The 15,073-nt window shown below is 42.1% G+C and overlaps 1 protein-coding gene across 9 annotated transcripts in view; it reads right to left on the minus strand.

Annotated features, from left to right (window-relative positions):
- Positions 1–1,700: 1,700 nt before the first annotated feature.
- The window catches only part of PIP5K1B (phosphatidylinositol-4-phosphate 5-kinase type 1 beta), a 166,721-nt gene continuing 153,348 nt past the window's right edge, over positions 1,701–15,073 (minus strand). For 7 of the 9 annotated variants that reach the window (XM_073345199.1, XM_073345193.1, XM_073345197.1 and 4 more), the window contains one exon: positions 1,703–2,397. In XM_073345199.1, coding sequence (XP_073201300.1) covers positions 2,395–2,397 — 3 coding nt within the window. In that variant the 3' untranslated portion in view covers positions 1,703–2,394. Of the gene's footprint in view, positions 2,398–15,073 lie in introns of all 9 variants that reach the window. The other 2 variants (XM_073345202.1, XM_073345200.1) reach the window with 2 other exon arrangements.

Consider the following 15,073-nt stretch of genomic DNA (forward strand, 5'->3'; position numbering starts at 1 on the left):
TTTAACCTGGATTTCCTTTTATCTTCAATGGATGGCTGTTTCTATTCAAGGGGGAGAGTAGGCATGCTGGGGTGACAGTATGTAAACATACTGAACATGATATGTAATCTTTTTATGTGGAGCAAATTCCCTCTGAAGATTACAGCATTTTCATTTATGAAGCCTTTTAAGCGGCTATCCAGAAGAAAGCATGTTATTTGAGAATTACACAGTATAAAATGTATCCTTGCATAGACTGGTCTCTTTTCAATACATTTCTTTTTTCTGGGGTCTTGCTAAGCATAAGGGGGCATTCTGTAGTCCTTGAGATAACTGGAAAACAGATGAATCTACCAAGAAAAATTAAGCTTCTGTCTGTTTTGAAAAAAGTCTCTCTGATGCCAAAAACTAGGAACTTTGTTTTTTTTATGAAACAAAACATTTCAGTGAAATTTATTTTGTTCAGACATATTCTATATTTGTTATAGATTATGCAGGAAGTAGGAGGCAATCATCCCACACATTATATGCAGCAGTTTTGGTTAAGGGCATAGATCTCTCTGTTTAACATCCAGGGTGCCACTGGGAACTATCTAGGATGACCAGACATCCCGATAAAATCGGGACTGTCTCAATATTTAGTGGTTTGTCCCGCGTCCCGACCGATGTACGGTTGGGACACCATTTGTCCCGATATTTTGCTTCGGCGGCACTCTGGCTATTTTTTTTTTTGCGCTTCGGTGGCACTCTGGCTTTTGAGCCTGTGGCTGCCCCCCCATGTGTCCCAATATTTTGTTTTTGTCATCTGGTACAGAGGTTTAATTTGTTAATGTTGGGAAAAATCCTCACATGGCAGGTTCTACAAGATGAGGGTCTAGTCCTGGCTTTGCCACAGATTTTCTATGTACTTGAACAAGTTATATGACCTCTGTTTGTCCATACCATCTGTAAAATGGGGATAATACTCGTCTCTTTCACAAAGGTACGGAGGTTTGATTTGTTAATGTTGGGAAAAATCCTCACATGGCAGGTTCTACAGAAGTGCCAGCTCCAGTGTCCTACAATATCCGCTCTGCAAGGAATGTTATTTTTGGGAGAGCTATCATCATCCCCAATAGCTTCCATACACCTTAAAGAGGCATTTATGAAGTTCCTAAATATGCTCCCACATCAAGGTCTGGATTCTTAGAATGATGCTTAGCAGCCCTTACCCTGCTGTGACTAAATCTCTGCTCCCATGTGGAACCAGATTGCTTCTACCTTTTTTTGTCCTGCAATGGTTGCAAATGGTGAGAGATCTGTAACATTTATCAAACCATACATGTTGCATCTGTTTAGGGTGACCAGACAGCAAGTGTGAAAAATCGGGACAAGGAGTAGGGGGGTAATAGGAGCCAATATAAGAAAAAGATCCAAAAATCGGGACTGTCCCTATAAAATCGGGACATCTGGTCACCCTACATCTGTTCCTTTGCCTTTCTCCTTCTAGTACAACATTTTTTCCACCTTCTCTTCTATGTGAGGGCATACGGGACAGATTACCTGTTATGTACTGTTTGGCACAGCGCATAAATAATGATTCTCTTAGAAAGGGTCAGAAGGCAAGAACAGGAAGTGTATAGACCAGAAACAGCTTGAAATATGCACCATAGGTTTTGAGAACAAAATATTTTATTTCTGTCAATAAAACTATAGTTTACAGTAGTATTTACTAAATAAATTATATAATTTCTCTTTTACAAGCAATAAACTAAATCACACATTTCAAAGACAATTTATGTACACAACATAAGGCCTTGTTATAAATAGTTTTTTTCCCCTCATTTCACCAACAAACAGTGAAAATATCTTTAGAGGCTATTGTCCATAAAGTAAGTGCAGACATTTACATTAATCCTTGTTTGAAATAATTTTGGACTTCCAACAACATGGACCTAAGTAATTATGATTCTGGGGGAGAAAAAAGTGGAATTAATTTTATTTACCACTGTGTTGATGATGGATCTTTAAATAGGTAAAGCGGATTACATATTTTGCTTGTACACAATCACTGAATACATGCAAATGAAATCATGAGAGTCAATAGGAAAATATCACTTTCAGGTCCAAAAAAGGTGATTGGCACTAGTATAGAAAGCATCTTAAATACAGTTTATGCAGTTCTTCACAGTTTAGCAAGCAACAGCACATGATAGCAAAGTGTGGAATGTTTCATGTCACATCTGTCAAGTCTAGCTATCATTTCCATGGTTCAAGGTTCCCATGACATTTCTCAGAGATAAGTTCCATTGATTATTACTCTTTGTCTGTTAGGCTCAGCAAATTCCTCCCTTTAAATCAGGAGTGCAGAAAGTGCTCTTCATCAACCATGGTCACGTCTTATCCACTTTTACTTTGATTTTCTTCTATTCTCTATTACTGGAAATAGAAAATAATTTAAGAGGTTAGGAGGTTTTGTTTCTTTATTCTGCACTTTATAAAACTGTAATTGGATAAAATCTTTCTCTCTCTGTGACCAAAAGCACTCCTGTAATTCCACCCTACACATTATTGTAATAATCTTTGTGCAAAATATGCCTTGCAAGGTATCATTTATAAACTAGTAACACATTGATCATCAATATTCTTGTGTAATGTATGTACAAAATGCATATGAAGAATTATGAACATTAAATGAAATGATAATGACCATGTTTACCAGTCCATCTGGGGAAGGGGTAAACTTGTTTCTCAAAGACAAAGGACAAGCTGAGGCCGCTAGCCAGGTTTCATCAAAGTTAATCACCTGTCAAGAAGGCATTCTCTGGCAACGAAGGGGGATAAGAACAGATCTATATGCATTTTAGCAAACAACATTGAACCTCTTTAACCATGGGACTCCACGTATCCTTCCTCACGTCTGGAAGGAGTGTTATCCAGGGATAACACATTACAAGGGTGCAAAGACCCGCCAGGTCTTTTTCACCTAAGATGACAAAGGAACAAGCCCTTTGACTTTGTGGGGAGATTCTGACCCCTGAACAGGGGTGAAAGTAACTTAAAAGTCTTACCAGTAGGGGGGTCTGGCTCCGGACCCCTGGAAGGGGCAGGGCCTCAGATGGAAGGGACGGGTCTGGAAGTCAGCCTCCCCCAGCCAGCCCTTCAGTGCTGGCCAGCCTGTGCTGCCCAGGACTCCGGCAGCGATTTAAAGGCCTGGGGCTCCGTGGCAGCTGCCCCTTTTGCCCCCCCCCCGCCCCCGGCAGACCTGGGGGAGGCAAAAGGGGCAGCGATGTTAAAGCGCTGCTGCGGCACCACTTTAATGTCAGCTGTGTATGGCCTTGTACCAGCGGCCACTTCTGACCGATACGCTGTACTGGCCCACCTTCACCTCTGCCCCATAGACTCTGGTCAGCACAGTTGCTGGGAACATGTGGTAAGGATTTACCTTGAGCCAAATCTAGCTTGTTAAATTTTAGCTACTAGGAAGTATTTTATCTTGATTTGTCTTGTAACCATTTCTGACTTTGATACCTTTATACTTGTACTCACTTAAACTTGTTTTAATTTTAATCTAAACTAATGTGTTTAAACTGAACTGTTTGGTAACTCCAGTTAAAGTAGCAAACTGTTGAAAATTGACCCTTTACAGGACAACAGACTTTTAATAGCCAGACTGTCCAGGAGAGGGCTGGACAGTGTAAAACCCACATTTTTGGGAAAATTTGCGATTGGGACTGTGTTGGCCCTGCAAGTAGTAACCAAGTCTTTTGGAAGCTAGAGTTTGACTGGTGTGTTGCTGACAGGCTGCTGGGATCAGAGTGGGTGGACCAGGGCTGCAGCTCTACACAGACACTCTGTGTGTGACTTACACAATGTTAGACTGTTTGTGAGTGGCCCTGGTTGGGAGCTACAACAACAAAGCATTGTGAGGCACTCAAGGTTGCAGGGCAGGTGGTGAGACAACCTCTCACTGGTCTGGATTGCAGCCTGGAATGAAAAGGACACCCTCCATCTTCACATTTCAGTAACTTGAAGTATAGTTCTGCAGTGATACTCTTTTTTTTTTTAAAATTCACATGCACAGTATTATCTTCTCCCCTGTAAAATAGTATCCCTAGTACATTTATGTCTGTGAATATTGATATACTTAATACATAAAACCAGTATTTGCTCTTGAGAGATACTGGGCAACCTGGATATCACTGAAGTCAGTGAAAGTGAAGTGCATCAGCCAACCACACGAAGCATTTATAACCTTGTCGGACTGATCAGGGCCTTAGAATGCATGGGGGCAAAATCCTGGTCTCATTGAAGTCAGCTATAAAACTTCCAAGATTTGAAAATAGAAAATAAATTGAATATACATTCCTCCAGGTGTAGGTTTTCTTATGGATCTGTAAAGCCTCATGAATAATTAATATATATGTAAATAAAGCTACAAGAGTTATACTCATAATATGACTAATGAACATGACAGTTATTTAAAAATATATAACAAATTACTCTATTCTATAATATTACTGGAGAAATTAATTTCTATAGCACAAATTTTATTTTTAATATTTCTGTAGGATCAGGTGTGTCTATATTGGGCACTTAAATCAAGGTCAAATGGATCACCAGCAAACTTCTAGAAAAACCAGGGAAGACCATAATTGACATCACTAAAGTGTAAAAAACCCAAACCAATGCAGACTCCACTTTCAGACCTTCTTTGTATATCCAAATAAAGCATACAGAGGACACAAAAGTCCCATTTTTATTAAACTCTTTTGTAGGTCACTGTTAACTTTAGTTCCAGATAAAGATATTTAATTAACCTTCAAACAATTCAAGAGAAGAATCTAACCTTGGCAGTGAAGGAAAATGCAAGCTCCTCAGGCATTTTGAATAGCTTACCTTATTTAGGAAAAGGCAACCAACAGATAGAAATCATACCCAAAATGCCATTTAAAATAACGTATCTGGCACCAGGCATATGCTCCACATAATGTTCCACTGCAGCAAACTTTCAGAACTGTGATCCAGTTGTACACTGGAAAATGGTACAAGAGGGATTTTCTAATCAGTTGCTTAGTGAATAGACTGATGCATGTATCATCCTCAGTGTGTGGACATGACACCCTGGCCAAGGCAGGTTATGCTGCTATTTGTGGGACGTGGGTTCACTATGCAAAGCAATTTACTATATAAAGTGAAACTGCTGAATAGGTGAATAGAATGAATTTGGGTGGATGGATGAAGTGGAACTGATGACTGAGTAGAAGGAATGTATTTTGATGACTGAGTGAAATGAACCTGACAAATGGACTTTTTAAACTTTTTCAATCATCAGCTTTGCAAGAAGACAGAGCTAAATCAATCACTTTGCTAGCATGTTTTCATGAGACCAGGATAAATGAAGCACAGTTTTCCCATTGATCTGTGTGGCTGGGTCTGAATGGCCATTGTTACTTCTTTGTAAAGGGTACAGTATGCATTCCCTCACCACAGCACTCAAACTCAGGCCCTGCCCTCACTTCTCCTAGCTCTCAGAGACTAATAGCACTGCTGGCATAGCTTTAAGCGGCTCCTGTACTGTACTCTCTGCAATTGTGACTAGCTCCTTCTTGCTCCTTCTCACATCCCCAACCTGAACAGACTAGTCACCATTGAGCCCTAAACATTTAGGAAAAAAGCTGCACACAGTTTACAATGCGGAAAGAGAAGGATTGACAGGACTGTAGTTGGACGTGACTAAAGACTAACAATTAGTGCTGGGTCACAAAAATGATGCTCATGGTAGTGAGAAGAAAGGCAATTGGGCTGTAGGGAGTTGCTGTCTGGAATGCCCCACTCCGGGTCCAACCCTGTGCACCTTATTTCAGGCAAAGCTCCCATCTTCAATGTTCAGGAACTAGTTCTCTTTGAGGAATACCTACGGCGCAGTTGTTGGAGTGACACTGAGGGCAACCAGAGAAGCAGTGTTTCCTGCCCATATTGATAAAGAATGAATATGGTCATGGCGATCAGAGTTGAGATGCTTGATGGGAAACGCGTAACAAGACAAAAGTGACCGACTGCTACAATGGGCCAAACACTGATAATCAAATGAGTTTGTAGTAGCCAGGGTTTGTTATGTAATGGATTTAGAACGTGCTCCATTATTTGAGCATATTTTTGTGCTTTATTAATTTTTTGCATGCATTCATTCCTCAGTAAATTGATTTCCTCATACAGCACATTAAAAAGCCTCAGGGCACCAAAAATTTATTGTTTAGTGAAATTTACACAGGCTTTCTAGCACTTGACTCACTTCACTAATGTGTTAATTGTAACTTGAAGTACATTTGCATTTAGTAAAGCACATTCTTCTTGTATCTGACTTTGATACAAAGAGAGATGGATGCCTTGCTGTGGTTATATTCTTCCTTAAAAACTTAAAATATGTCTCGTGGGCCAAACTCTGCTCTCAGATGCCCGGGTATAACTTCAGTTAAAAATCAATGGCAGCCATGCACTCATATTCAAAGGACAGAATTAGGACCTGTGTATTTCAAAATGAACATTTTCCTTTTTAAGAAGAGGTAATAATAAATGGATAAAAAATACTTTCAACCATATTAGACTACGTGTACTTCATTTTAGATGCCATTGCAACAACAATAGTTGGCAGCATTGTGGGGTTTTTGGTTTTGTTTTTTTCCCCCCCTCAAAAGATGTTAATTTTGAGGGCCTCCATTTTTGGGTTCAGAGCCTTGGACACCTTGGGCCTGATCTTCAGAGGTACCAAGCACCCACAGCACCAATTCATTTGTCAGGATTGGGCCCACTCCATACTACCCAACCTCCCCAGAACACACCTTAGGATTCAAAGACATTTGCAAATGGAGGCTCCAGATGCTTGTGTTCAGTTCAAAGAGCTTCTGCTTTGTGCACAAAACTGACGCTAATGTCACTTAATAAACAGGGGAGCTTTGGACAATATTGTTCATAGACATATACACTATCCCTGCAATGACTGGATGTGGAGAAAGCTACTAGCGGGGGGGCTGTTCTAGGTTTGATTGTGACAAATAGGGAAGAACTGGATGAGAATTTGAAAGTGGAAGGCAACTTGGGTGAAAGTGATCATGAAATGGTAGAGTTCACAATTCTAAGGAATGGTAGGAGGAAGAACAGCACAATAAAAACCAATGGATTTCAAGATAGATGACCTCCTGAGGTCCCTTCCAACCCTGATATTCTATGATTCTAAGGCAGACTTTAGCAAACTTGGGGAGTCGGTAGGTAAAATCCCATGGGAAGCAAGTCTAAGGGGAAAAACAATTGGAAACAGTTGGCAGTTTTTCAAAGACATTATTAAGGACACAAGAGAAAGCTATCCCACTGCGTAGGAAAGATAGGAAGTATGGCAAGAGACCACCCTGGCTTAACCAGGAGATCTTCATTGATCTAAAATTCAAAAAAGAGTCCCACAAAAAGTGGAAACTCATTCAAACTACAAAGGATGAATATAAACAAATAACACAAATATATAGGGACAAAATTAGAAAAGCCAAGGCACAAAACAAAATCACACTAGCTAGGGATATAAAAGGAAAAAAGTTTCAGAGTAGCAGCCTTGTTAGTCTGTATTCGCAAAAAGAAAAGGAAACAAGAAGACATTCTACAAATACATTAGAAGCAAGAGGAAGACCAAAGACAGAGTAGGTCCATTACTCAATGAGGGGGAAAAGACAGTAACAGAAAATGTGGAAATGGCAGAGGTGGTTAACGACTTCGTTTCGGTTTTCACCAAGAAGGTTGGTGGCAATTGGACATCTAAAATAGTGAATGCCAGTGAAAATGAGGTAGGATCAGAGTCTAAAATAGGGAAAGAATAAGTCAAAAATTACTTAGATAAGTTAGATGTCTTCAAATCACCAGGGCCTGATTAAATGCAGCCTAGAATACTCAAGGAGCTGACTGAGGAGATATCTGAGCCATTAGCAATTATCTTTGAAAAGTCAAGGAAGACTGGGAACATTCCAGAAGACTGGAAAAGGGCAAATATAATGCCCATCTATAAAAAGGGAAATAAGAACATCCCAGGGAATTACAGACCAGTCAGCTTAACTTCCGTATCTGGAAAGATAATAGAGCAAATAATTAAGCAATCAATTTGCAAACGCCTAGACAATAATAAGGTGATAAATAAGTCAGTATACATCTGTCAAGAACAAATCGTGTCAAACCAACCTGATAGCTTTGACAGGGTAACAAGCCTTGTGGATGGGGGAAACAGTAGATGATGTATATCTTGACTTTAGTAAGGTTTTTGATAGTCTCGGATGAACTTCTCATAAACAAACTAGGGAAGTACAACCTAGATGGAGCTACTATAAGGTGGGTGCATAACTGGTTGGAAAATCGTTCCCAGAGAGTAGTTATCAGTTGTTCAGTCATGCTGGAAGGGCATAATGAGTGGGGTCCCACAGGGATCAGTTCTGGGTCCGGTTCTGTTCAATATCTTCATCAATGATTTAGATAATGGCATAGAGAGTACACTTATAAAGTTTGTGGACAATACCAAGCTGGGAGGGGTTGCAAGTGCTTTGGAAGATAGGATTAAAATTCAAAACGATCTGGACAAACTGGAGAAATGGTCTGAAGTAAATAGGATGAAATTCAATAAGGACAAATGTAAAGTACTCCACTTAGGAAGGAGCAATCAGGTGCACACATACAAAATGGGAGATGACTGCATAGGAAGGAGTACTGCGGAAAGGGATCTGGGGGTCATAGTGGACCACAAGCTAAATATTAGTCAACAGTGTGACGCTGTTGCAAAAAAACGTGAACATCATTCTGGGATGTATGAGCAGGAGAACTGTAAGCAAGGGACAAGTAGTAATTCTTCCACTCTACTTCACGCTGATTAGGCCTCAACTGGAGTATTGTGTCCAGTTCTGGGCCCCACATTTCAGGAAAGATGTGGACAAATTGGAGAAAGTCCAGAGAAGAGCAACAAAAACTATTAAAGGTCTAGAAAACATGACCTATGAGGGAAGATTGGAAAAATTGGGTTTGTTTAGTCTAGAGAGGAGAAGACAGAGGGGACATGATAACAGTTTTCAAGTACATAAAAGGTTGTTACAAGGAGGAGGGAGAAAAATTGTTCTTCTAAGCCCTGGTCTACACTACGAATTTAGGTCAAATTTAGCAGCATTAGATCGATTTATCCCTGCACCCGTCCACAAGACGAAGCCATTTTTGTCGACTTAAAGGGCTCTTAAAATTGATTTCTGTACTCCTCACCGATGAGAGGATTAGCACTGAAATCGACATCGCCGGGTTGAATTTGGGGTAGTGTGGACGCAATTCGACGGTACTGGCCTCCAGGAGCTATCCCAGAGTGCTCCATTGTGACCGCTCTGGACAGCGCTTTCAACTCAGATGCACTAGCCAGGTACACAGGAAAAGCCCCGGGAACTTTTGAATTTCATTTCCTGTTTGGCCAGTGTGACGAGCTCATCAGCACAAGTGACCATGCAGTCCCAGAATCGCAAAAGAGCTCCAGCATGGACCGAACGGGAGGTACTGGATCTGATCACTGTATGGGGAGAAGAATCTGTGCTATCAGAACTCCGTTCCAAAAGATGAAATGCCAAAATATTTGCAAAAATCTCCAAGGGCATGATGGACAGAGGCTACAACAGGAACCCGGAGCAGTGCCGCAAGAAAATTAAGGAGCTCAGGCAAGCCTACAAAAAAACCAAAAAGGCAAACGGCCGCTCTGGGTCAGAGCCCCAGACATGCCGCTTCAATGATGAGTTGCATGCAATTCTAAGTGAGGCCCCTACCACTACCCCACCCTGTCTGTAGACACCTGCAAAGGGGGAGTCTTATGCAACAGGGATGAGGATTTTGGGGATGAGGAAGATGATGCTGATGAGGATAGTGCACAACAGGCAAGCGGAGAAACCATTCTCCCCGACAGCCAGGAACTGTTTATCACCCTGGAGCCAATACCTTCCCAACGCAGGTTCCCAGACCATGAAGCCAGAGAAGGCACCTCTGGTGAATGTACCTTTGTAAATATAAATACATGGTTTAAAAGCAAGCATGTTTAATGATTAATTTCCCCATGCATTCACAGCCAGTACAGCTACTGGAAAAAAGTCTGTTAACGTGTCTGGGGAAGGAGCGGAAATCCTCCAGGGACATCTCCAAGAAGCTCTCCTGGAGGTACTCCTAAAGCCTCTGCAAAAGGTTTCTGGGGATGGAGCCTTATTCTGTCCTCCATGGTAGGACACTTTACCATGCCAGGCCAGTAGTACGTAGTCTGGAATCATTGCATAACAAAGCATGGCAGCATATGGTCCTAGTGTTTGCTGGCATTCAAGCATCATCCGTTCTTTATCTCTGTGTTATCCTCAGGAGAGTGATCATCCCAGAGAATTGGGTGGGAGGGGGTTTAGTTGGGTTTGCGCTGCACGTTAACATGAAAACTGCAGCACCTCCTTTTAAATGGCCAACCCAACGGGTGCTTGGTATGGGAGAGGAGGGTGCTGCTGTTTGAAACCATTCCCACATGTTATGAAGGTTGAAGAAGCTGAAAGACTGTGGCTTACCATGGTGGCCTGCAAGCCGAATTCTGTTGCTGCGTGTGTGATCTCACACACCAAACCGGCAGGCCCTCAATATAAGATGCAAAATGCGACCTTGTACCGAAAGCATGTGCGCTATGTAATGTTAACAGCTTGGTTTACTGTGAAAGAGTCTCCCCATTGTTCTCTAAAATGTGTCTTTTTAAATACTACTCTCCCTTTTTTCCCCTCCCACAGCTGCAACTGTTTCAATGCTCCCCCTATCATCTCCATCCCAGAGGCAAGTGCAGAGAAGGTGGCAAAAAAAAGAAACACACTAGCAATGAAATGTTCTCTGAGCTCATGCAGTCCTCCCGCACTGAAAGAGCTCAGCAGAATGCGTGGAAGCAAACAATGTCAGAGTCCAGGAAAGCAGAAAATGAATGCGAGGACAGAAGGGACGAGCGAGATGAGAGGAGGCGGGAGCAAGATGAGAGGAGGCGGGATGCAATGCTGAGGCTACTGGGGGATCAACTGATATCTCCGGCATCTGGTGGAGCTGCAGGAAAGGCAGCAGGAGCACAGACCGCCACTGCAGCCCCTGTGTAACCACCCGTCTTCCTCCCCAAGTTCCATAGCCTCCTCACCCAGATGCCCAAGAATGCAAGGGGTGGGCCCCCCTTCGGGCACCCAACAACTCCACCCCAGAGAACTGCCTAAGCAACAGAAGGCTGGCATTCAATAAGTTTTGAAGTGCAGTGTGGCCTTGTCCTTCCCATCTCCCCTCATCCACCACCCCACCCGGTGCTTCCCTCTTCCCCCACCCCTCCTGGGTTACCTTGGCAGTTATCCCCCTATTTGTGCGATGAATAAATAAAGAATGCATGATTTTGAAACAATGACTTTTTTGCCTCTGCAAGTGTTGACTGAAGGGGGGAGGTCGGTTGGCTTACAGGGAAGTAGAGTGAACCAAGGGGGCGGGTTTTCATCAAGGAGAAACAAACAGAACTGTCACACCGTAGCCTGGCCAGTCATGAAACTGGTTTTCAAAGCTTCTCTGATGCGCAGCGCACCCTGCTGTGCTCTTTTAATAGCCCTGCTGTCTGGCTGTGCATAATCAGTGGCCAGGCGATTTGCCATAAACGTCTACCCCTTACTCTCACAGATATTGTGGAGCACACACAACAAGTAGCAATGACAATGGGAATATTGGTTTCGCTGAGGTCTAACCGAGTCAGTAAACTGCACCAGCGTGCTTTTAAACGTCCAAATGCACATTCTACCACCATTCTGCACTTGCTCAGCCTATAGTTGAACAGCTCCTTACTACTGTCCAGACTGCCTGTGTATGGCTTCATGAGCCATGGCATTAAGGGGTAGGCTGGGTCCCCAAGGATAACTGTAGGGATTTCAAAATCCCCAACAGCTTTTTCTGGTCTGGGAAGTAAGTCCCGTCCTGCAGCTCTTCAAACAGACCAGAGTTCCTGAAGATGCAAGCATCATGTACCTTTCCCGGCCACCTCACGTTGATGTCAGTGAAACATCCCTTGTGATCCACCAGTGCTTGCAGCACCACTGAAAAGTACTCCTTGCGGTTTATGGACTGGCTGCCAAGGTGGTCCGGTCCCAAGAATAGGGATATGTATTCTATCGCCCCACCACAGTTAGGGAATCCCATTGCAGCAAACCTATCCACTATGACCTGCACATTTCCCAGAGTCACTACCCTTGATAGCAGCTCAGTGATTGCATTGGCTACTTGGATTGCAGCAGCCCCCGCAGTAGATTTGCCCATTCCAAATTGATTCCCGACTGACTGGTAGCTGTCTGGCGTTGCAAACTTCCAGAGGGCTATCGCCACTCGCTTGTGAACCATGAGGGCTGCTCTCATCTTGGTATTCTTGCTTTCCCCTGCCCTGAAGCGCAAGTCACAAAGTTCCATGAAAATGCCCTTAAGCATGCAAAAGTTTCGCAGTCACTGGGAATCATCCCAGACCTGCAACATTATGCAGTCCTACCAGTCTGTGCTCATTTCCCAGGCCCAGAATCAGCGTTCCACGGAATGAGCCTGCCCCATTGCCACCAGGATTTCCAAATTCCCGGGGCCCGTGCTTTGAGAGCAGTCTGTGTCCATGTCCTCATCACTCTCGTCACCACACTGCCGTCGCCTCCTCACCTGCTTTTGCAGGTTCTGGTTCTGCACATACTGCAGGATAATGCACGAGGTGTTTACAATGCTCATAACTGCCGCGGTGATCTGAGCAGGGCTCCATGCTTGCCATGGTATGGCGTCTGCAGGACAGCAGAGTTGCAGTGGAAGCGGTGGCTGACGGATGTCACGAGAAGGACCTGCGAGGTGGATTCATGAGAGCAGGAGAGCAGAGTTGCAGTGGAAGCGGTGGAGGATGACGGTTAGCACCACACACATTTCCTGAGGAAGAACACATGTATCCGGGAGCCCATGACAGACAACATGGAGAAATTTGCTATTGAGACAATAGCAGCAGAGCAGAGTAGCAGCGGAAGCGGTGTAGGACAACAGTTAGCAGTCCTACTGCACCGTCTGCTGCCAGCAGCACCCAGGACACAACAGCGGCACTGTCGGTGAGCTAAGCTGAGTGCGCTGCATGCTTGCCGTGGTATGGCATCTGCATGGAAAAAAGGCACAAAATGATTGTCTGCTGTTGCTTTCATGGAGGGAGGGGCGACTGACTACATGTACCCAAAACCACCCTTGACAATGTTTTTGCCCCATCAGGCATTGGGAGTTTAACCCAGAATTCCCATGGGCAGCGGAGACTGCAGGAACTGTGGGATAGCTACCCACAGTGCACTGCTCCGTAAGTCGATGCTAGCCACAGCAGTGAGGACGCACTCTGCCAACCTAATGCGCTTAATGTGGACATATGCAATTGACTGTATAAAATTGATTTCTAAAAATAGACTTCTATAATATCGACCTAATTTTGTAGTGTAGACATACCCTTAACCTCTCAGGATAGGACAAGAAGCAATGGGCTTAAATTGCAGCAAGGGCTGTTTAGGTTGGACATTAGGAAAAACTTCCTAACGGTCAGAGTGGTTAAGTACTGGAATAAATTGCCTAAGGAGGTGATGGAATCTCCATCCTTGGGGATTTTTAAGAGCAGGTTGGACAAACACCTGTCATGGATGGTCTAGATAATACTTAGTCCTGTCTTGAATGCAGGGGACTGGACTAAGTGACTTTGAGGTCCGTTCAAGTTCTATGATTCTATGTGTACACAGTATCTGATTCCACACATCATTTAAGGCATAATGCTACACTGTGTATATTCAAATTTTAATCAAGAGAAAGTTTTGAGTATACAATACAAGCGTTAAAAATGAATGATTAGTTAGAAAAACTAGCCAGAGGTTTTATTATAAAGCTCACGTGCTAAAGGGTTTACCCTTATTTTCAAAATATACAATAAAGCACAGTATTTATAAAAACCAAATAAATTCCACATTTATATGACACTGTTGTATTGCTAAAAGAAATTATTATACTACTCAGAATGGGTTCTGTGCAAAGATAGAGATAATGGAGAGTGTTACTTGCACTATGCAGAATGTTTGGCAAATAGAAACTCTCAGTATCACTGGCCCTATCAGATGAGGAAAGAAGAAACAAAGATATTTTAAGAAGGGATTAAACTATTTTGTTGCACTCATTCTCTATATTTTTAGTTATATAAGAATGTTGTTTATCTCTTATTTTGTTGCTTTGTTTATGGTTAATCATAAATATACGTTTATGCTTAACATTTAGCAGGGAATTTACCTTCATTCTATTATTTGCTTTACCAATTAACTTCATCTTCCATAAGAAAAAAGCACACTGATATTTTAAATATGTATAATTAGCTATTAAAAATTCATGGATTTCATACAAATGCCTCTTTTCTGGAGTCTTTAATTTTAAAAAGTCTTTATTTATGATTTATAAGTTCAAAAATTAATTAATTGAAAACATATTCTTTAGCCATCTGACACCAACCCACCATTCTTACACTACTTGAATATTTGGAAACCACTGAGATTGCCTTGAACTTATTCTGCATGAAGCACGCTTAGTCATGTATTATGAATAAATTCTACATTTGATTAATTTAGTATCTGGACTAAAAAGGTTTAACAAGAAAATAAAATAACCAGCAGTGTTTTACAGTAAAGTCTGACAAAAGTATTTTAATGTGAAGTAGGACACCAATTAAAGTGATCATATGTCCCAATTTTTCATGTAATGTCCTGGAGTCTCAGGAACTTCTTTTATGACACCTGAAATGCCTGGTTTTTCCCCCACTACAATCATCAAAATATTTGGCTTATTTATAGTCACAACATATTTGTTCATAAAATATTGTTATACATGTGGAATTTGCTCTATTTACCAGGAACAATCTAGTGAAATGAGGTTTCAGAGTAATGACTAGTGTTTGGAGTGAAAAGAAAAACTGAATGATCTAGACACTGTTAAAGTTGTTCTTTTGCTCAGAGAGAATGTTAATGACACTTGTTCAATGTTTCATGATAAATTAATT

Source organism: Lepidochelys kempii, chromosome 5, assembly GCF_965140265.1.
Source record: "Lepidochelys kempii isolate rLepKem1 chromosome 5, rLepKem1.hap2, whole genome shotgun sequence".
Lineage (NCBI taxonomy): Eukaryota > Metazoa > Chordata > Testudines > Cheloniidae > Lepidochelys > Lepidochelys kempii.